Source organism: Camelina sativa, chromosome 5, assembly GCF_030686135.1.
Source record: "Camelina sativa cultivar CO46 ecotype springtype chromosome 5, ASM3068613v1".
NCBI lineage: Eukaryota > Viridiplantae > Streptophyta > Magnoliopsida > Brassicales > Brassicaceae > Camelina > Camelina sativa.
The window spans coordinates 22,347,946-22,370,520 of NC_141884.1; the positions used below are offsets into that span (position 1 = coordinate 22,347,946).

A 22,575-nucleotide genomic window follows, 5' to 3' on the forward strand; every position below is an offset into this window, starting at 1 on the left:
AATTATCTGCAATATTTTTTCTTTTTAATTTATTTCTTATTATAATTAATTGTAACAAATAATAAAATGAATTGAAATTCTGATTAAATAAATATAACTTTAACCATTTCGCGTTGACGGACGCTATTGTTTCATCATTTTTATGGCGACATAAACAAGGAAGCTAGTTTTAATATTAGTGTTTATAGTGTTAGTTTAAATGTATTTATTTTGGTGGTTTATAGTGTTAATGAGACTTGGTTAAAAACGTGATTTTTCTATTTTAAAACTATTGAAAAATAGATTTACGGCCTAGCTAGGAACTCTAATAATCTTTGGTTGGCCATGACATTATCTATAAACATAAAATGGAAACAACATATAAACTGCATCATTATTAAGATCCTAGCATACACTGAACAACACTTAAACTTAAACTTATTATTTTCTATTCACATGTATACTTGACACTTGCATTGCAATACATGTCTAACATGATCTCAAGATCTTGAAGCTGCGGACTGAGCTCTAACCTCAAGCTCACGTAGAAACTCAGCTACTTTTTTGATCTCCGGCACCACATTCTTTACCGTCTCATCAGAAAAGAACTCACTTGCCCATTTACAAAGAGAAGGAGTTTTTGATTCGTCAAAAAGTTTTTCCCCTTTAAGCTCCTCCATAGCTTTCAAGAGAACCAAAAAGCTTCCCAAGCAAATGTCCATAAACCCGATTGCTTCACCACCAAAAAACGGTTTCCCTTTGCTTATAGACACAAACGCATCCTCGAGTTGCAACAACCCTTCTTCCACTTCTTCCATGGCTTTCGCTTTTGCATCTTCTGATTTGGTGATTGTCGCCAATTTCAAAGCCGGAAACCACTGGATTCTCAAAACAGGAGTTTAGGAATATATAAGCTACAATTTTTATATGCATATATGCTATGCATTCCTATATTATAATATCCTCTTCACTAAAGCATATACACGCATACGAAGACGCAAAGAACCAATATTTTGTGGTCTTAGGTGTCAAAACAGCCTTAAATCTGATGAGTCTAAATAAATTTATGGATAAGAATTAGAACATGCATTATATAAGGAAATAATATGTTATTGAGTGTTTGGGTTTCATTATTTTTGTCATATAATTAAAAAATCACTCACACAGGACATATATCCCCCAAGACCAATCAAGCCACGAATGCACGACAGATAGATTCATTGGAGTGTAACATATTAAATTTGGAGAAGATACAAACTGAATAAACTGATTTTCTCATTAATTAGATTAAGGTTACATAATTTGTTTATATACATGAAAACATCTGAACCAACATCTAAACAACCCAGTTATCTATCCTAATATAACACACAAACACTAATGAAGTCCTTGTTATCAACGAAGCAAAACTCCAAACAAAAAAAGAAAAGAAACCAGACCTTGTAAGCAAAACTCCAAAAAAGAATAAGAAACCAGACCTTGTTATCAACGAAGGCAGACCAGAAGCGAGCAAGAGCTCGATCATGAGGATGGGAAGGAAGAATGGACGGTCCAGACGAGTTCCACGTCTCATCGATGTACTCAACGATGTTAAGAGACTCACAAACCGGTTTAGTGTTGTGGATGAGAACCGGAACTTTCTTGTGAACCGGATTCGATTTGAGAAGAAGCTCACTCTTGGATCCAAATAGATCTTCCTCAACGTAATCATACTCGACCGATTTGAGATGAAGAGCGATCATTGGTCTTATTGCGTATGGACTGTACCATACTCCCAATAGTTTCACTTTCTCTCTCTCTCCCATTCTTTTTTTTTTTTTTTTTTTTTGTGTATGGAAGTTTTTTTCTCTTTTTTTCGGTTTCTAATAAATTGGTGAAGAAGAATCCTCGACGACTCTTTCATTATTATTTTTTTTTTGCTTTTTTTGTGAATGGTTTTAAACGTAACGGACATACCTTATCTATTGCTTGTCAGCCCAATATTGCAACGCTCGAAACGGTGCTATTGGCTTGAAGTGCTTTTTGCGGGTATTCATTTCTGGATGTGGACCACCTTTTAATAAGTTACATACATTTTTTGTTGAGCCATACACGTTTTTGTTTTGTTTTTTAAAACACTAAATATTTTTTCACTCCAATTAGTAACTTAAAAAAAAAAGTTACAATATATATAGGTTAAAACGTCCACTGAAAATACAAAACTCTATATTTTTCAAAAAAAAATTAAAGTCTTAAAACGAAAGAAGTAGCATATTTTCCCAACAACTTTCTATTCGAGATCGTCTCTTCAATTTACTTGCTTGTATTTAAATCCATGAGCTTTTTTTTTTTTTTGAAATTGTAAAAACTAACCAAATTCATTAACGGACGATATTTTATAAATGCAATATTTAGTTTTCCAATTAAAGTTAATAAATAACATTTGAATCTATTCAAAAATAATCAGATAAATTTACAATAATTAGAAATTCAGAGCCGACCGATAGGCCAGGCTGATGAAGCATTAGAATGTGGCCCTCTAAAATATAAAAGAAAATTCTGTCTTATATTTGGTCTGGTGGTATAAAAAGTACTATTGAGGAGTTATATATCATGAGTTCAGACCGTTTGTCTGTATAAAATTCAACCTTTTTTTTATTGTGGTCTCCAAAAAGTTAGTGATGGTTCTGAGAATTAGGTAGAAAAAATTAATCAAGAATGCTGTGAACAAATTTTTTTAAAAACGTATCTAACCAAGAATGGAAGCTAAATATGAACACAAAAACCATGTACCAAGACAACAATTTGTAATGTAGTCTATACCAACAGCTTTCTGGTACTTTATGGATTCCCCTAATCATGTTTTTTATTTTAAATTTCTTTTTTGATGAATACATCACTCCCTAATCAATTCTTACGATTTTCCTATATTGGGCTGTTCATTTGGTTGACGAAGGCAGCTGCGGCTGCCACATGCGTCTATGTTTTTGACCGATGGATGAAAACAACGTTTAAAAATGTTAGACGTAGATCGCAGCGTTTGCCACAGCGTCATGACGCAAATACCTGCGACAAGAAAACGAACAAACATATCTGCGGCAATAAAACGAACAAGCTCATTACTTTTCCTTTTTTGTTTTTGATTGTAATATTTTTAGAGTCCGATAATGGGTTCGAGAATTAAATTCGAGATCTTCTAATTTCTATTTTATAGGAAATGGTTCAATATATATAATGGGTTTAATAACAAATTAGGGTTTAAAGAAAGTGAAGTAATAATGGAGCGATCGGCCATGGAAGAGAAGACGGGACATATTCAAAGAACAACACAATCTTCATCGTCAATGTCCTCACATGATGATGATACATCTCAATTAGAACATATTCCTCTGGATTTAATCATTGAGATACTCTCGAGACTCCCTGCCAAATCGGTTGGGAGATTTCGCTCCGTATCTAAGCTATGGTCGGCCATCACCACAACTAAAGATTTCATCAACTCCTTCACGACTCGGTCCTTGGCATTACGGCCTTCTGTACTGCTAACCGCTCATAAATGCGACATGCTGGGCTTTTTTTCATCTCCGCTACACAAGAATAGTTCTGGTGGTCTTTTTTCTTATGTCGGGAGTTATCAATATCCAAACCTTACTTTTAATAAAACATATAGTTTTCATTTCGTGCACGGCTTGATGATTATCATGGAATGTTCGAAACCGCTCGTGATGTGGAACCCTACCCTGAAACGCTCCTTCGTTTTACCTGAACCTGAAGGCACCCAAAAAGGTGAATACAACGCTGGATCTATTTGTGGATATGATCAGATTGATGCGAAATACATAGTACTACGTATTATTGGAGACTCCAAGATTTGGATTCTTACATTCGGAGCTCCAGGACAAGGATCATGTAGAATAATAACCAACGGTTTTCCTAAGCACCGGCATACTATAGGTAGTGGATGCATTAATAATGGAGTCATGTATTATAGAGCCCTTGTTGCTGTTGGTGCTGGCATTGAGAAATGTTGTATAATGAGCTTTGATATCAGCTCTGAAAAGTTTAATGAGATCAAATATCCGGAGAGTTGTTCTCTTGGGAGATCATGGATGATACCGTATGAGTATGACGGAAGATTAGCCTTAGTTGATACTTTGAATTTCCCTTCTATTGATCTATGGATTTTGAAGGATGGAGATGGACACGAATGGACGCATAAACGAGTTGTTTTGCCTCTTTCTAAAATGGAACCAATACAGATGAAAAAGCCAGTCTTCAAAGGTGTTACTAATGCTGGTGAGCTTGTCTTTGCACCATGGAGGTTTGATGAATCGTTTTATATTTTATATTTTGATTCCAGGAGAAACAGCATTAGAGAGGTCTTGTTTGAAGGAACTGTGGGTGATGAATTTGGACTTGTTAAGGACGATGTCTACACCTTAAGTGTTTACCCAAATCACATCGAGAGTCTCGTGTCTTTGTGAAGTAGCGCCTTCATCGGTCAGTGTTTACTTAACATATATATGATTCTCTTTTTGGGATCTTTATATTTGACCAGTCATTGATTATTTACTGTGCCTCTGCATGTATTTTCACTGATGTTGGTGAATTTATTTATTTATACACCACCAAGCTGTGCTTATGAATTTGACGAACTTATATAGAACGGAGTTTGTATAAATCGTTCCATGGTATACATTTTTTTAATCAAAAAGAATGAAGGATTAACTTCTGATCTCAGTACACCTCTTTTCTCGTGATTATCAACAATGCATCAAAGTTTCCCATCATCATCCGTGCTGCATTTAGACTTTAATTACATGAACAAAAACGTGGCTAGCATTAGAGCTACTTCCTTCCCTATTGTCAATCCAGGGTGGAGAGTTTGCAGGAATAGAATAGCTTTGCACCAGAGGACCTGTCATGTCCTTGAGGAGAAGAAATTAAACAATATTTTTCATTTGGTTAGTTAAATAACTAAAATATAGAACTATTTTTCTTCTTAAAATACTTTATGAAATTTTAAAGTCTAAGTTTTTTTTTTCATATATATTTAAATTCAAACTTAATGTTGAAGTATTGAAAACAGTTTGTGACAGAGAGCATTTAGATAGTACTTACCCAAATGACAGCTAAAGAAGATTTCTCACTAGAATATTGTAGAAACACCTTAAAATGTAACATAATTTTTTTATTTTGAAGGTAGATGAAAATAGAGTTTCCACAGTACACTCTTAGCCGTTGATTATGACTGAGAGACCCCATAGCCTTGTCATATGGTGAAGATTCGTCACAATGCTATGCTTTGTTGAGAAATTTACCATTCTCTACAAGTTGATTAGATTACATAACTCAAACCTTATATTTTCCACGGTAACGCGACTCCTTCAAGAAATTGGACGTGTAGATTGGAGATCTCGCATGTACATCTAGATACTAGTAGAGCAGTGAGTTAATTCCAATTTCGGATAGAAGAAGAATGAGTTAGCTGGTTTTGTATAAATTAACTCTCAAGTATCTCAACTGTCAAGTATATATTATAGATTCAGCTATCTAACAAGTGGCTAGATTTGGCAGCTAGTCTACATATATATTTGATCATATGTCATGAGAAGGGTATTACTTAATTCTATTCATTAGATATTTAGGCAACACTTATTTGTTTCAGACTGAATAGTAGTATTGACCAATGCTAATGAAAGAACACTAGGGCTTTACTTTGTTGGACCATGTTACACACACATCTAATCTAAAACTACGACGCTTCCACAAAAACACACATCAACAAACCAAACATTGAACAACTGACAAAAGGAAATTTTTATTCGTGCAATTAAAAGGAGACGGGTTGCGATCACAAAGAAAACATCACGAGAAATATGCATTGTGGTATATAATTAGTTTGATACTGAAAAACGTGACATGAACAATTGAAAAAAACATGCAAAATCTGAATGCTTTGTTAGATGATAATTAAATAGCAATAATTTTTTTAAATAATTGTTAAAAAGGACAAGAAAGCCAATGAATGAAAACAGAAGGTGATGCAACATGTAACAAATAAAGTACTATCGCAAATGGAACTAATTAGTAATCTCTATCTTTCTTCTTTTGTTCTTCCTTTTTCTTCTTTTCGTTTTGCCTGGTTGGTTGGTTTGTATGTGCACTAAACTTGGAGCATAAGCAAGGAAGTCAGGTGGGTTAGAGCATCTAAGTTTAAAGGATTTGAAGTATCCATCTTCTCCAATGATGTAAACTTTTTGGTAGCCATCGGTCTTCTCAGCAACAGATGCAAATTCGTCGGAAACCACAGCGACTTTCTTCTCTTCGTCAATGAAGAAGCTCCCAGGTACAAAGTTTCTCGGAAAACCAGTATGCCGTGTGATATCCACTTTCAAAAACTTGCTCCAAGATACCGCATTGGGATCAACCTGATTCGTAATCCAAATATCTAATGACTCAACTGTCTCGCAGTCGCAGTTATGATATAACAAAGCAAGCTGCTCTTGTCTGACACAAGATAGAGTCACAGCTCCAGTCTCGTCATCATAAGAGTGAAATGGCAGAGGAAGATGCGGTCCAAATCTCTCTGCTGTAAAATCAAAACAGAGTAAATAATTTTTAAATTTTTCTTCTTCTTTAATCACTATTATATCCTGAGCAAAAAAGTAAGCATTTCCCCTCAAAGACGCGCCGCTTTCTAAAGCACAGATGGGAGTGAATTCAACAACCCTCCATGAATTAGAGTTAAAATTGTAGATTTCTAAGCTTTGACGTTCTATGTCTTCAGAAAAAAACCTCATGATTTTGTGGTCACGGTTATTGTTGTCGTATCCCATTGTAAAATTGTCATATGCCCCGAATTGTTTTCTTAATCGAATCCATCTGATTTTCCCTAGATAAGGGTTCCATACCATGAGCCTCCATCGGTCCTTGGTGACACATAGGACTAAGCCGTCGCAGTGAAAGACTTCATTACATACATCGACTTGGTTAAGTTCACTTATTTGCTTTATAGATGTTGGAACTATAATTTCGACCAAGTTGCTTCCGCCAAGTTTCTGGTGAAGTCCGCTACCGTCATCATCTTCGTTGCGGATGCCTTGGAGATTGAATCTCAAGGAACAAACCTTAGAGCCCATAACCGTGAACCCTAAAAACTGTTGTGTTTCTTCTACTTGTGCTTTACCAAAAACCTGATGCTTAGATAAAGCGTTCCACGATTTGCAAGTACATCGCACTGCGGTCAGAGATGTTAACCGAACCTTAGAGAGTATCTCCCCTACCAAATCCACAGAAAGATCTGACATTGTCGTCATATTCTTATAAGTTTTCCAACTTTCACACTTGCTACTCTTTCTCTCGATATTTATATATGTGGAGACAATTTGTTAGGTTACGACCCTTTCATTTGGTTTTTTTTTACTATTAATAATCTTCACTAGGACTTAGAAGTATTTCAGAAAAAAATTAAAACTTTAAATTATATATTATGAAATCATTTCAAAGTAATTGAATAGTTTGTAAGTATCTTCTACAAATAAAATTAAAATTATTTAAAAGGCAGAAATTAATAAGTAGGTTTAAAACTTTAAATGCATAAATATTAAGCATAAACCATTAGTAGAAATATAACCATCAAAATAAAAACTTATAATAAAAAATAATATGGTAAAGAAACACAGCTTTGCAAAAAAAAAAAATTATATTATTGTAAATATAAGATATTTTATGAATAATTATGGTAAAGAGTTACAACCATCAAAACAATTATGACAAAGTGATCCTAATTGAGCATACTAAACTAATGATTGCAATCAGTAAATGCAAATTTTTTAATAAATATTTATAATTATAAAATATATTTAATAATGAGTGAAAATATATCAACAAAAAAAATATAGTTAAAATACACAACTTTAAAAAATAAAAAAAATTTAAATATTAAAGTAGTGTTTTTACGAAAGTTACGATAAATAGGCGCAACTGTAAATTATATATTAAGTTGTATTAAATTTCTATATTGCTATAATCATTTCTCGATTTTTAGTTAGATTATAGAATAAAATTTAATATTAGATATTAATATTTAAATTATTTCAATTCAACAAAAAACAGAAAATTTGTTTCAACTAACAAAGAATTGTTAGTTAAATTTGTTTTAACGAATAAAGATTTGTTAGTTATTGATGAAGAAACAAATATATAGAGAGTTCAAATGACATAACTATTTACATAGACACACGTATTAGAACAAAAATTTGTGATGAAAAAATATGAATAAAAATTGTGAAAATTAAAGACACAACTCTAAAATGTACAACCATATGAATTTATATAAAAAAAAAACATACATTTTTTTTTTTACAAAGATGTACAACGAAAGTTGCAATTACTGTTTGCATTTATTCGTATGGTCATTATTATATAGATTACTTCATATAATATAACTTTAGGAATAGTGAAATACACCAGTTTGACACAAATTTGGCAACTAAATCCAAATTTGCCAAATTCCATAAAAACCACAATCCAAATTCCATTAGGATTGAAGTGTTAATTGTGAGATCAAGTGTTGATAACAAAATGTGCTCTTGATAACAAAAATAATCAAAAGGAAAATAGTTAAATTAATTACATCAATCATATACCTCGAACCTCAGATGGAGAAGGAGAAGGAGGCATAGGTTTTGGCTGCCATTGCTCCACTCTCTTTCTTTGATTATATTTTAGATCTTAGGCATTTAGATTTGAGTCCTATAATAACATTTTCACATGCTCTATATATTTAAATGAGAGACTATTATGTTTCTCCAATTGAACTAGTAAAACATTTACGATAAAGTTCCCTAATTAATAAAAAAAGAAAAATAGAAATATAAACATGGTATTTTTCCAAAATTAAGATAATCTATATTAAGAATCAAATCAGTATCACCAATGTAGAAGCTCTAACATATTAGGGTTTTAAAAAAAGGCAAAATAATTGAGCGATCGACCATGAAGAGAAGACGGCAAAGATTTAGAGAAGAACACAATCTTCATCCTCACATGATAAAGATACATCTCAATCAGAACATATTCCTCTGGATTTAACCACTGAGATACTCTCGAGACTTCCTGCCAAATCGGTGTAAGATTTCGCTCGGTCTCTAAGCTATGGTCGGCCATCACTACAAGTCAAGATTTCATCGACTTCTTCTCGACTCGGTCCTTGTCATTGTGACCTTCTATACTGCTAACCACCCGTAAATGCGACATGCTGTTCGTTTACTTGTCTTCCCTACACAAGAATAGTCCTTTTTCTTGTCTGGGAAGTTATGAATTAACAGACCTACAAAATGGTTACCCCTATCGTTACATGCGCGGCTTTATTTTCTATGAAGGTTCTAAATGTAAGACTTTGAACTCTCAAAGTGTTTAGGATCGGACAACAACAGATGTTACTCTCTTTTTGTCTCTCTCTCTGTTTTTGTTCTACACTTGATAGGATTTCCCCTAGGATTGAACTCTGATGAAGGCTGACAACCGAGTGATAGGTGATGTGGACGGAAGGTGATGATGAACAGATGATTTTGGGTGATGATGTGTGAAGATCGCAGGACGAAAACAATGGTTTGATGGAGATAGATGTTTAGGTGGTGATATGGATTGTAACAAGTGAAGAGTTTCTGAATCACGCAGTGTATAGAAACCCAGAAATCAAGAACGCATTCAAGAAATCAAATTGAGGAAGAAAGATCAACAATTCATGTCACAACATCATTCTTCGCTGAAGAACAAAAGAGGCGTAGCTTTGGGTTTTAAACACCCTAGGGCTCGACACTCTAAAAAACAAGAAGTGCAAAACCAAAACAACAAGACGTTTTAAGGAAATAAGAAAAAACAGCAAAACGTCTAGGCGACCTGTAGTAGTACAGAAGTCGGCTGAACTAGTACAGAAGTACGATCGGCTGAACTAGTACAGAAGTACATTATTCCCCCTTTGGTAATGATTTCTAGGTAACTCGACGTAGTGATCCATTTGCCTCATTAAAAACCATGTTGAGAAAACCCATTGGGACAAAACTCAGCTATGGGAAAAAGAGTACAACTTCACACCTAAATTACCTAGTCCTCATTACCGGGTGAAGTCTTCAGGGTGGATATGTTGAATACTTGGATCCTTGGTAGGTTGAATGACCCGTCAACTATGAGTGAATGAGCTTCCTTGGCCATCTCCTTAGCTCTTGAACGAGTGATCCTTCCCACCACCTCCGGTTGCTCTGCAGCCTCTGGCTCCTTGCTTGCCACGATCATATCATCCTCCCCCTCTTCAAAAGGATTTGTCCTCAAATCGGAATCTGCATAATAAGAGAGCAAGTCAGAAATATTGACTGTTGATGATATGGTATACTTACCTTGAAGATCAGTCTGATATGCGTTGTCATTGATCCTCCTTATGACTTCCCTGAAAAACAAGTTAGCTACAATAACAGCATCATCTGTCTTGTGACTTGCAATGAAGTGAGCCAACTTGCTAAACCTGTCAACCACAACAAAAATAGAATCTCTACCATTTCTGGTTCGAGGTAAGCAAAGAACAAAATGCATTGAAATTTGAGTCCAAGGTCGAGAAGGATTCGGTAGAGGAGTGTACAAGCCGTGAGGCTGTACCTTACCCTTCGCCATTTTGCAGATATGGCACCTAGAACAAACCTTCTCAACGTCTTTCTGCATTTGAGGCCAATAGAAGTGATCTTGAAGTTCAAGCAGAGTCTTTGACACTCCAAAATGTCCAGCTAGTCCACCTCCGTGAGCTTCTCTGATCAGCATCTCTCTCATGGATCCTCTTGGTATGCACAATCTATCATTTAAGAACAGATACCTATCCTGCCTATAGTAGTTTTCAAAAGCAAACTTATGGCATTTTCCATAGCTCTCAGCAAAATCGAGGTCAGTCTCATAAAGTCCTACTAGCTTAGAAGATAAAATAGAAATGAGAGTGTACCTCCTGGATAATGCATCTGTGACTACATTATCCTTACCTACACTTGGACTGAGGTTCTCTTTAATGTGTCCCTTGCTCATCAGCTCTTCTTCTTGCTTCTGAAGCTCTTTAGGTTCTACTGGATTGGTGCTGTAAGCTGGTCTGTTCGATAGAGCTGAACCTGGTACCAATTCGATCTGATGCTTTATCGCACGTAGTGGCTGCAAACCTGGAGATATCTCTTCTGGAAACTCATCCTTGTACGCCTCTATAACCTCTATGATCTCGTGTGGAAGCTCTTCTGCTGGCTTAGTGCTGGTGAGTGTCTCTTTATACCCAAACTTGAATGTGTTCATCTCTGGCTCAAATAGCTTGTTGAACTCGCTGTGATTGATGTACAGGCTGTGAGACACTTTCTCTGTATCCTTGCGGTTCATGTGAAGCTGGTCCTTGTAAATTTCGCTGGGTGTAAGTGGTAGAAGAGTGACCTTGCGTCCTTTGAACTCAAATGACTGCTTGTTGGTGTAGCCATCTTGAAACACTCTTCTGTCGAACTGCCATGGTCTTCCCAAAAGGATATGACTTGACTTCATTGGAATGGCATCACAAATCAGCTCATCCTCATACTTCCCAATCGCTAGTTTCACCATCACTTGCTGCGTGACTGTCAAAGCACCTTTGTTGTTCAACCACTGTAGCTGATAAGGTCTTGGATGTGAAGTAGTCTTGAGAATAAGCTTCTGTACCATCTCTTCACTAGCTGCATTAGTACAGCTACCACCATCGACAATCAAAGTGCAGACCTTGTCTTGAACCTTACACCTGGTGTGAAATAGGTTCTCACGCTGACCTCTATCATCTGGATGCATCTGAACACTTAAAGCTCTGCGTGCTACTAACATCTCTCCCATGACTGTGGATTCTCCTTCTTCATCTAGTTCAGGCTCTGGTTCACTCTCTGAACTGTCTACTGGCACAATCTCTCCTCCATCTTGAAGAAGAAACATCTTCTTGTTAGCACAGTCTCTGGAATAATGTCCCATTCCTTGGCATTTAAAACACCTGATATGACTTGTAGAGGTGCTACTCTTGGGCTTGGAGTCAATTTTAACCTCCTCTTTGACTGTGGTTGTCACGGGTTTTCTGTCCTTGGTGAAGGCGGGTTTACTGAACTCTCTCGGCTTGGACATGTCAGGCGTAAATGTAGACCTCACTCCCTTTCTCTTGATCTGCGATTCAATCAGCTCTGCCTTATGTACCATTTCTTGCACATCTTCATAATTCTGCAGCTCTATCTTGTCTTGAATCTCTCTGTTCAATCCTCCAAGAAACCTAGACATAACCATGTCTTCACTTTCTCTTAAATCAGCCCTGATCATAAGTGTTTCCAGCTCCTGATAGTAGTCTCTAACAGACTTAGTGCCTTGAATGAGACGCCTAAGCTTGTTAAGAATCTCCCTCTGATAATGTGTAGGCACAAACTTCTTCCTCATCTGCGTGACTAACTGTTCCCATGTAGTGATAGCAGGCTCTCTCTGTCGATGTCTAGTAAGCCCCAACTGCTCCCACCACAACAACGCATAACCACTGAATTCGGAGATGGCTATCTTCACCTTGTTCAGCTCATAAGTGCCTTGAATCTAAAAGTTGGATTCCATCTTCCTTTCCCAGTCTAGATAAGTTTATAGATCATTGGCTCCATGGAAAGAAGGATACTGAATTTTAAGGTGCTTCAGCTGCTGCCTCAAAGGTTCATAATCCCTGCCATGATCTCTGTTTCGGTTTCTCCTCTTTGTCTCTTGACTATGATCTGAAACTTCTTCTCCTTCAGAATACTCTCTATCTGTATCAAAGTAGATTCGATGCCCAGCTACTTGTTCAGCTCGACGTATGCGTGTAGGGTCTCTACCACTTCTGCGATGCTCCCTTTTTGTACTTTGAGTGTGTCTTCTTTGATTGAAACAAGTCTCTCTTCCCCCAGTAGGTGACTTAGCTGTTCTGATCCGTGTAGGCTTTGAAGAAGCTCCCACATGAGCCTTTCCTTTGGCTAAACGAAGGGCTTCATTAGGACTAGGCGGGTCTGAAGAACTCTGTTCTGAAGCACTAGATGCTTGAGCTATGTCTTTGAACTGTTTCTCAAACTTGTTACTGAGCTGCTCCATCTGTTGCTGAAACTAAGTAGACATTAACTTGTTTGCTTCTGCTATTTGCTTAGACATGGCTTGATTCAAAGCTTCCATAGCTTCTGGAGATAGCTCCATTGTACCTGCAAATCAAAGAGGAAACTCGCAGTAACTTGTTCTTTGAATGAGTAACAAAAATAAACTCTAAGACTCTGAATCTTAAACAAGAAAACACGACTTGCAGACCTAATGTCGAGCAAGACTATAAGAAAATCGAAAAATACCAAACCCTAAGTGCAATCTAATTTCGAACAATACCAAACTAAATCCTAAACTCACAAAATTCAATCTAGACACAAACGAATCTCAAAAATCAAACCCTAAAGCTAAACAAACGAAATTAAGCAAAAACACAAGAGATTAGGGTTTATAATTCGCTCAGCCTTTGGCACAGAGTTGGCTCTGATACCACATGATAGGATTTCCCCTAGGATTGAACTCTGATGAAGGCTGACAACCGAGTGATAGGTGATGTGGACGGAAGGTGATGATGAACAAATGATTTTGGGTGATGATGTGTGAAGATCGCAGGACGAAAACAATGGTTTGATGGAGATAGATGTTTAGGTGGTGATATGGATTGTAACAAGTGAAGAGTTTCTGAATCACGCAGTGTATAGAAACCCAGAAATCAAGAACACATTCAAGAAATCAAATTGAGGAAGAAAGATCAACAATTCATGTCACAACATCATTCTTCGCTGAAGAACAAAAGAGGCGTAGCTTTGGGTTTTAAACACCCTAGGGCTCGACACTCTAAACAACAAGAAGTGCAAAACCAAAACAACAAGACGTTTTAAGGAAATAAGAAAAAACAGCAAAACGTCTAGGCGACCTGTAGTAGTACAGAAGTCGGCTGAACTAGTACAGAAGTACGATCGGCTGAACTAGTACAGAAGTACATTATTCCCCCTTTGGTAATGATTTCTAGGTAACTCGACGTAGTGATCCATTTGCCTCATTAAAAACCATGCTGAGAAAACCCATTGGGACAAAACTCAGCTATGGGAAAAAGAGTACAAACTTCACACGTAAATTACCTAGTCCTCATTACCGGGTGAAGTCTTCAGGGTGGATATGTTGAAGACTTGGATCCTTGGTAGGTTGAATGACCCGTCAACTATGAGTGAATGAGCTTCCTTGGCCATCTCCTTAGCTCTTGAATGAGTGATCCTTCCCACCACCTCCGGTTGCTCTGCAGCCTCTGGCTCCTTGCTTGCCACGATCATATCAACACTTAATGTGTTTCTCTTGTTAATCCACTACAAGAAAATAATTGTATTAAGACGAAATATTTAGTCATAATACAAAGTATTTAGTCACAATATAAACATTGTTACGAATTTGTGACGATTTTTGAATGGTTGCAATATAATGGTCACAAATTTTTATTTGTAACAAAAACGTCACAAGAGTTGCAACAAATATATTAGTAACCATTTTGTCATCAATAACTACGACACCAAAAAGTAACAAAACTGTCTTAATTACAGACTAACAAAATGTCTTTAAATCGTCACAATTCGTGTTTAAAATAACGTTTTAATTATGTATCTTATTGTTATGAAACTATAGTCTCAAATGGTCACAAATGATAATTAGAAATTTGTCGCAAAATTTTAACAAATACTCAAAAATCATGATATTTTGTGACTATCATAATGTCAAATTTTATCATTAGAAGTTATTTTCAAATGGTGTTAATATTAAAAATTCATTGCATATGATAAAAATCATAACAAAAAAATCAATCTCAAAACAATATTATTTTTTAAATTTATTATCATACAAATTTTTTATAATCATAAACATTAGATATACATTATAAGCTATCTTTATTCTTACAAAAAAAAAAATCACAAATTTGTCCAGATGAACATATTCGATGATAACTTCCATGTTATAACTCCTATGGAAACGATTTCAGGCTTTCTGGAAAGGTAAGACTCAGATCTTTCCAACAGTTGGTAGATCAGCTTCTGGTTCAATTTGTAGCAGTGGGAAACGATTTCACAAGATGACTGATGTTAATTCGCGAATCTGCGCAGAATAGGTTTGAGAAAACATGTATAACTTTTAATTTACAAAAAGGGTTACAAAATCCTTTGGGGAAAACTTACATCTATGGGTTGGAAAATTGCTCACCAAAATTCGTCCATAAAAGAGTCGGTTTACCCCTTATTTTCCACCATCTCCTAGAGCATGTAAGATTTGTCCTTAATCTCAATTGTGGCTCCTTGTTCTCTTTTTCTCAAATGGTTCACTCTCTCTCTCTCTCTAGGTTATGGAGGCACGAAATTATAAAGAATAAAACCCTAATCATCTCTTAAATAAGTCTTGTTAAATTAGGGTTAGAGACTTGGCTTAATGGGCTTTGTATAAATGACATAACAATTTATACTATTTTATGACTAAAGTTTACTCATTTTTATGTCACAAACTGTGACTTGCATATCTTTTATAAGTTCATAACTAATTTGCAACAACATATTGGTCACAATGTAGTCATAAGAGTGATGATTAATATTATCGTAGCATATTCGTCACTAATTGTGACAAACTTTTGTTGCTGTTTTTTCGTCATAATATAGTGACGAAAATACTATGAATTTGTTACAAATAAACTTAGTCATAATATCGTATTTAAAGTGTCACAAATTTGTGACGGAAATTTTTTGTCTCAAAAATACGTCTCAATAAACTTATTTTCTTGTAGTGATATCGTACTCTGTTTTTGTATAATGAAAACCGTATATTTTATTAGATTGTGAAACACATATTTATAGGTTTACAAGACACACTTTGGACTAAGAGTTGCAACTCTAATAGATGCCCCAATGTAAAGACACAAACATTCAAACAATAACTACTTGGCGGTTACTTATATCATTTGTATCAAAGTGATACGAATGATTTAAATACAGCCGACTCTTATACACTAAATAAATAAAACAAATATGAAGACTTGATCACTTCCAACACTCCTCCTTGATCATGGCTTCATCTTCACTCCTAGCTCTTCTCGTAGAGACTCAAACCTTAACGTGTTTAAAGGTTTGGTAAAGATATCGGCGACTTGAAATTCTCCTGGACAATGTTCAAGCTTGATCTTTCCTTCTTGTTCAGCCTCTCTTACGAAATGATACTTGATCTCAATGTGTTTTGTTCGACGATGTTGAACCGGATTCTTTCCTATAGCAATCGCAGATTTGTTATCACATAGGATCCTTATACCTTTTTCAGCCTTGAATCCGATTTCATTCACCAGTCTTTGTAGCCATATTGCTTGATTTGCTGAGGAGCAAATCGCAATGTATTCTGCTTCAGCGGTTGATTGAGCAACTGTCTTTTGCTTGCTTGAATTCCAACAGCATGCACCCGATCCAATTGAGAAAACGTAGCCGCTAGTACTCTTCTTGTCTTCAACTGAACCACCCCAATCACTATCAGAAAATCCCACCAACTCTGGTTCTGCTACTTGTTTGAATTGAATCCCATATGTCAAAGTTCCTTTAACATATCTAAGTACTCGTTTGGCTTCTTGAAGATGTTGCACTGTTGGAGATGCCATGTAACGAGACAAGTAAGAACTTGCATACATGATATCTGGTCTTGAAGCACAAAGATACAAGAGTCCTCCAATCATGCTTCTATACTTTGTAACGTCTTCAAGTTTCTCATCTATGACTTCCTTCTTCTTGCCGTGAGGAGTTAATGGTGTTGACAAACTTTTGCAGTCTTGCATTCCAAATTTCTTCAAAAGCTTCTTTGCATAGTTTTCTTGTGATAAAAAAATGCCTTCTTCGTTTTGGTTCACTTCCATGCCAAGAAAGTAACTTAGTTCTCCCAAGTCTGTCATCTCAAATTCATTCTTCATCTCCTCCTTGAAACTTTCAATCTCTTCCATGTTGCTTCATGTGACTATGATGTCATCAACATATAAACTAACCACCAATATCTCCTTTGAGATCTTCTTCACATAAAGCGCTGCATCATTGATGCTTCTCTCAAAGCCATTCTTGATAAAATAACCGTCAATGCGCCCATACCATGCTCTAGGTGCTTGCTTTAAGCCATAGAGGGCCTTGTAGAGTTTAAGAACCTTTCCTTCTTCTCCTTCTTTTACGAAACCTGGTGGTTGTTCTACATAAATCTCCTCTTCCAAGTCTCCATTTAGAAACGCTGACTTTACGTCCATTTGGAAGAGTTTCCATTTGTGTTGAGCCACAATCGCCATTAACGTTCTGATCGTATCGTATCTTGAAACCGGTGCAAACGTTTCAAGATAATCCACACCATATTCTTGTGTGAATCCTCTAGCCACTAATCTCGCCTTGTGCTTGATTGCTTCTCCACTTGCATTAGTCTTCAAACGAAAGATCCATTTGACACTAATCACATTTTTATCGCTTGGTCTTTCCACAACTTGCCACGTCTTGTTCTTTTCTATCATCCTCAACTCTTCTCTCATGGCTTCTATCCACTTTACGTCTTTCATTGCTTCCTCAAAAACTTGTGGTTCTTCAGCCATCATGAGACACATCTCAAGTATAAGCGCCTCTCCTTCAACTTCATTTGTTTGGTTCATAAGATCATTGATTGATCGGTGACCTCTTGGACCAACAGATTCTTCTCCTTCTTCTGTATTTGAAATTGGAAGTTGTTTGAAAGAGTTACTTACTTGATCTATTTGAGCACTTAGATCATTTCCTCCTCCTTGTTCTTGTGAATTGATCTTGACTTGTGATAGAATCTCTTTTCTTTCTCCTTTTTCATCATGGCTCCAAGTTTTCTTCTCATCGAATGTCACATCTTTTGACACTTCGATCTTTTCTTCATTTAGCAAAAACACTCTATATCCTTTTGATTCGTTGTTGTAGCCTACGAATATCCCTTGTTTGGCTTTAGTGTCAAGCTTTCTTCTCTTCTCATCCGGTATGTGTATGTAACATACACACCCAAAAACTTTTAAGTGATCGACTCTTGGTTTCTTTCCACTCCATATCTCTATTGGTGTAACTCCTTTCTCCAGTGACTTAGATGGCAATCTGTTTTGCAAGTACGTTGATGTTGCAATAGCTTCAGCCCAAAACTTGTTAGACAACTTCTTCTCTTCGATCATTGATCTTACCATCTCTACAAGTGTTCGGTTTCTCCTTTCCGTAACACCGTTTTGTTGTGGAGAGTAGGGAGTTGTTATCTCATGATGTATGCCACTTTCTTGACATAGTTTGATGAATTATCTTGATAGAAATTCACCGCCTGCATCTGTTCTAAGCCTTTTGATCCGATTCTCCGATTGATTCTCCACATAAGGCTTGAATATCTTGAACTTTGTGATCACTTCACTCTTGTTTTTCAAGAAATACACCCAAGTCATCCTTGAGAAGTCATCAATAAACGTGAGAAAATACTTGCTTCCATTTATTGACTCTGTTTGCATTGGACCACACACGTCCGAATGAATTAGCTCCAAGGTTTTGTTTGTGTTGCTTTGAGATTTCTTTGGGAAACTCCTCCTTGATTGTTTTCCCATCTCACAAGCCTCACATATGCTTTTTATTACCTCAAACTTTGGAAGATCTTCTACACTCTTTAGCGTTTGCATTGTCTCCATCTTGTCATAATTCACATGACCAAAACGCTTGTGCCAAAGATTTGTTTGTTCTTCTTTCTCCTCGAAAGCCACATGCGCTTCTTCTCTTGATTTTTTCCAATGAATTGGAAAACTTCTGTCCTTCATCTTGATGTCCACGATCTTTCTTCCTTTTAAATCTTGAATCACACATTTGTTGTCTTCAAAGATGACTTGATATCCGTTGGATATCATTTGAGAGACACTAAGCAAATTTCTTGCTAGTTCGGGTACGTAAAGTACATCTTTGATGACATAAACTCCTTTGTTTGTGAATACTCTTATATCTCCTTTGCCTTCGGACACAACCTTTCCACCGTTACCAATCTTTATGGTAATTTTCTTGCTGCGATCCAAGGTGATAAAGTGTCTAACATCTTTAGACATGTGGTTGGTGCATCCGCTATCTACCAACCACGTTTCTTCTCCAATTGTTGAGATCTCTTTTTCTTCAACAGCACTAAAGAGCATATGACACTCATCTTCATTTTCTTCTTCTGATTCTTCAATACTTAGATGTGCTCTTTCACCTTTTCTAAGGTTGCAATCTCTGGCTATGTGCCCTGGCTTGTTGCACACATAGCATCTTCTTTCATTGTTTGCACCTCTTTGTGAAACGCTTTCACTCTTCTTTCTGAAACAATCTACCTCATTGTGATTGTTTTTCATACACACGCCACACCACATGTTGGTCTTCCCATGGCGAATTTTGTTTTGCTTGTTTCCTCCTCTTAGGCCAAGCTTTTCTCCATAAAACGCACCCTCATTGATACGATCTTCTCGGAGATTTAGACGCCTCTCATGCGCCTTCAATGTTCCTATCAATTCTGTGACAGAAAGAGTTGATAGGTCTTTTGTTTGCTCAAGTACCCCAACAATACTGTCGAATTGTTGTGGTATGGAGATTAGAATCTTTTGAACCATTTGGTAATCGGACTTCTCTTCTCCATGAACTCTTAGTTGATTACTCAGATTAATCAACTTAGTTGTGAAATCATTGATGGTTTCACCCTCCTCCATCTTCAGATTCTCGTATTCTCTTCTCAGGGTCTGCGGATTAATCATTCTGACTTGTTGGCTTCCCTGAAACTCAGTCTCAAGAGCGTTCCATGCTTCTTGTGAAGATGATGCGGAAGTGATTCTAGGAAATATCGATTCTGAAACTGCACTTTGTAAAATCTGAAGCGCCATCATATCCTTAAGCAATCGGTCTTCTTTCTCTCTTATTGCTGCAGGCGTGACTTCTGTAGATGGAATCTCTGTGATTCCACTCTCGACAACATCCCAAAGTTTTATGGTTTTCAGAATTGTTGTCAATTTGATTTTCCAAAAACTGTATGAATCTCCATTGAAGATTGGAATGATTTGTTGCATTGTTGTCTCCATAGCTCTGATACCATGTAAGACTTTGAACTCTCAAAGTGTTTAGGATCGGACAACAACAAATGTTACTCTGTTTTTGTCTCTCTCTCTGTTTTTGTTCTACACTTAATGTGTTTCTCTTGTTAATCGTACTCTGTTTTTGTATAATGAAAACCGTATATTTTATTAGATTGTGAAACACATATTTATAGGTTTACAAGACACACTTTGGACTAAGAGTTGCAACTCTAATAGATGCCCCAATGTAAAGACACAAACATTCAAACAATAACTACTTGGCGGTTACTTATATCATTTGTATCAAAGTGATACGAATGATTTAAATACAGCCGACTCTTATACACTAAATAAATAAAACAAATATGAAGACTTGATCACTTCCAACACTAAACAGCTCGTGATTTGGAACCCTACCATGAAACGCTCCGTTACTTTACCTATACCTGATGAAAGCACTAAACGCAAATGCGGCGGCATATTGGGATATGATTTGATCGAAGGCAAATACATAGTACTACGTATACGTGCTCTTAGAGAGTACCCCGAGATTTTCATTTTTACATTGGGAGCTCAAGGACAAGTATTACGTAAAATAATAAAGGACGGTGTCCCTTGGCATCAACCTACTGAACATTGTGGCGAATACATTAATGGAGTCATGTACTATGAAGCCATTGTACATTTTGGTGTTAACCACTTTGAACACCGTCTAATGAGCTTTGACATCAGATCTGAAAAGGTCAATTCGATGAAATTTCCGAAGACTCATGGTTTTGTTTGTGATCATATTCATATGGTACTCTATGGAGGAAGGTTTGCCATAATTAACTGGTATATGGATTTTGAAGGATGGAGATAGACACGAATGGACGCATAAAGGCTTTGTTTTGCCTCTTGCTGATGATATGGACCCAATACGACGCCAAGAGCTACGCTTTTGTGGTGTTAGTGATGCTGGTGAGCTTGTTTTTGCACCATGGAGGTTGTATGAATCGTTTTATATTTTATATTTCGATCCGAGGATAAACAGTATTAGAGAAGTGTTGTGTGAAGGAACTCTCGGTAAAGAATTTAGAAGCGGCAATGGAGTTGGACTTGATAAGGAATATATGTACACCATGATGATTATTTACCCAAATCACACCGAGAATCTCGTGTCTTTGTGACAGTAGCGCCTTCTTCTTCGGTCAATGTTTTTCTTTGTTTCCCTTTCAATGACCCTTTAATATATATACATGATTCTCTTAAATTATGTCTTTGATTTTTATTGTGATCTTTATTTGATCAATCCTTGATTTGGTCTGACTCTGCATACTATTGCATATAAGATAGATCAGATCCTAGCGACGACGTATATTTTCCACCTAATCTTTGTTTCTCTGTCTATTTCTCTTCGTTGAGCAATAACAAGTGAAACAGATAATAAGAACACTGTGGAAACAGGTTTCCGATATGTGTTTCATGATGGTGGGGAAAATAGACATAGGGAGCTAGGTGAAAGTTGAACTCTATGAAAGGGTTGAAGCTTTAATCTTTCATTTTGCTTAACTTACAATCATGTTCTTACATCCTTATTTATACTTAAAAACATAAACCCTAGATGTGCTTCTCGAGTAGTCTAGAGTGTTCTGCCAGCTGTCGTGATCGTCTTCAACCGGAAGGATCGAGGGCTGCAAATTGGTTGGACAACTTGATTGCCTCCGTACAGTCTTGCCTCACCGTCGCTTGTCCTGTTGCGAGATGACCGTTGAAGATGAAGCTTCAGTCTTGTTGGGCTTGTTGTTTGTTTGAATCGTGTTGGGCTTTTTTGAGTTGATCTGGCCCATCATCTTATTTCCCCAAGTGACGTCGTATTGAGAAGGAACCAAATTTGGTGTTGTTCTGTTAACATTCCCCCGCAAACTTTGTGTAGGCGGTAAGACAACGCCAAGTTTGAGTCGTAGTCGATTAAAGGCATCATAGGGGAGCGACTTGGTGAAGATATATGCCGTCTGCAAGTGGCCGGGGATGTGTCTCACTGTTAGGGTCTTTAAAGCCACACGTTCTCGCACATAATGATGATCAACATCAAAGTGCTTTGTGCGGGAATGGAAAGCTGGATTAGCTGTTAAGTAGACCGTTGAGAGGTTGTCGCAATATAGCTCAGGTGTGGTGTAAAGCGGAACACCAAGATCCCATAGAACAGAGCTCATCCACTTCATTTCTGAAGCTGTTTCAGACATGCTCCTATACTCTGCTTCAGCAGAGCTCTTTGAAACGGTGGGTTGTTCCTTTGACGACCAGGAAATGAGGTTTTGACCCATGAATGTACAGTAGCCTCCTACAGACCTTCTCTTGGCTTTACAGTTTGCGTAATCACTGTCACTGTAATGACCCTCACTAAGGGCAAAAATCCCAAAATAAAAATTTGAGGAAATGGCCGGAAAAGACTTGGAAAGGGAGAAGAA

General features: G+C 36.7%; 3 protein-coding genes and 1 pseudogene across 3 annotated transcripts; 2 read left to right on the top strand and 2 right to left on the bottom strand.

Annotated features, from left to right (window-relative positions):
- Positions 1-348: 348 nt before the first annotated feature.
- LOC104787192 (glutathione S-transferase U16) lies at positions 349-1,928 on the bottom strand. Its single transcript, XM_010512725.2, has 2 exons — positions 1,458-1,928; positions 349-857 (listed from the first exon to the last, which is right to left on the bottom strand). Exons 1-2 carry the CDS (start codon positions 1,782-1,784, stop codon positions 480-482), a joined length of 705 nt encoding a protein of 234 aa, XP_010511027.2. The 5' UTR covers positions 1,785-1,928; the 3' UTR covers positions 349-479.
- Positions 1,929-3,938: 2,010 nt separating this feature from the next.
- Positions 3,939-4,526, top strand: LOC147944188 (F-box associated ubiquitination effector family protein). Its single transcript, XM_087450576.1, has 2 exons — positions 3,939-4,047; positions 4,156-4,526. The coding sequence occupies exons 1-2, from the start codon at positions 3,939-3,941 to the stop codon at positions 4,440-4,442; spliced, it is 396 nt and encodes a 131-aa protein (XP_087306702.1). The 3' UTR covers positions 4,443-4,526.
- A 1,529-nt stretch (positions 4,527-6,055) lies between these two features.
- Positions 6,056-7,268, bottom strand: LOC104789379 (F-box protein At1g59680 pseudogene; annotated as a pseudogene).
- Positions 7,269-20,543: 13,275 nt separating this feature from the next.
- On the top strand, positions 20,544-21,633 carry LOC147944189 (putative F-box protein At4g21240). Its single transcript, XM_087512491.1, has 3 exons — positions 20,544-20,924; positions 20,977-21,085; positions 21,572-21,633. Exons 1-3 carry the CDS (start codon positions 20,544-20,546, stop codon positions 21,631-21,633), a joined length of 552 nt encoding a protein of 183 aa, XP_087368617.1.
- The last annotated feature ends 942 nt before the right edge of the window (positions 21,634-22,575 follow it).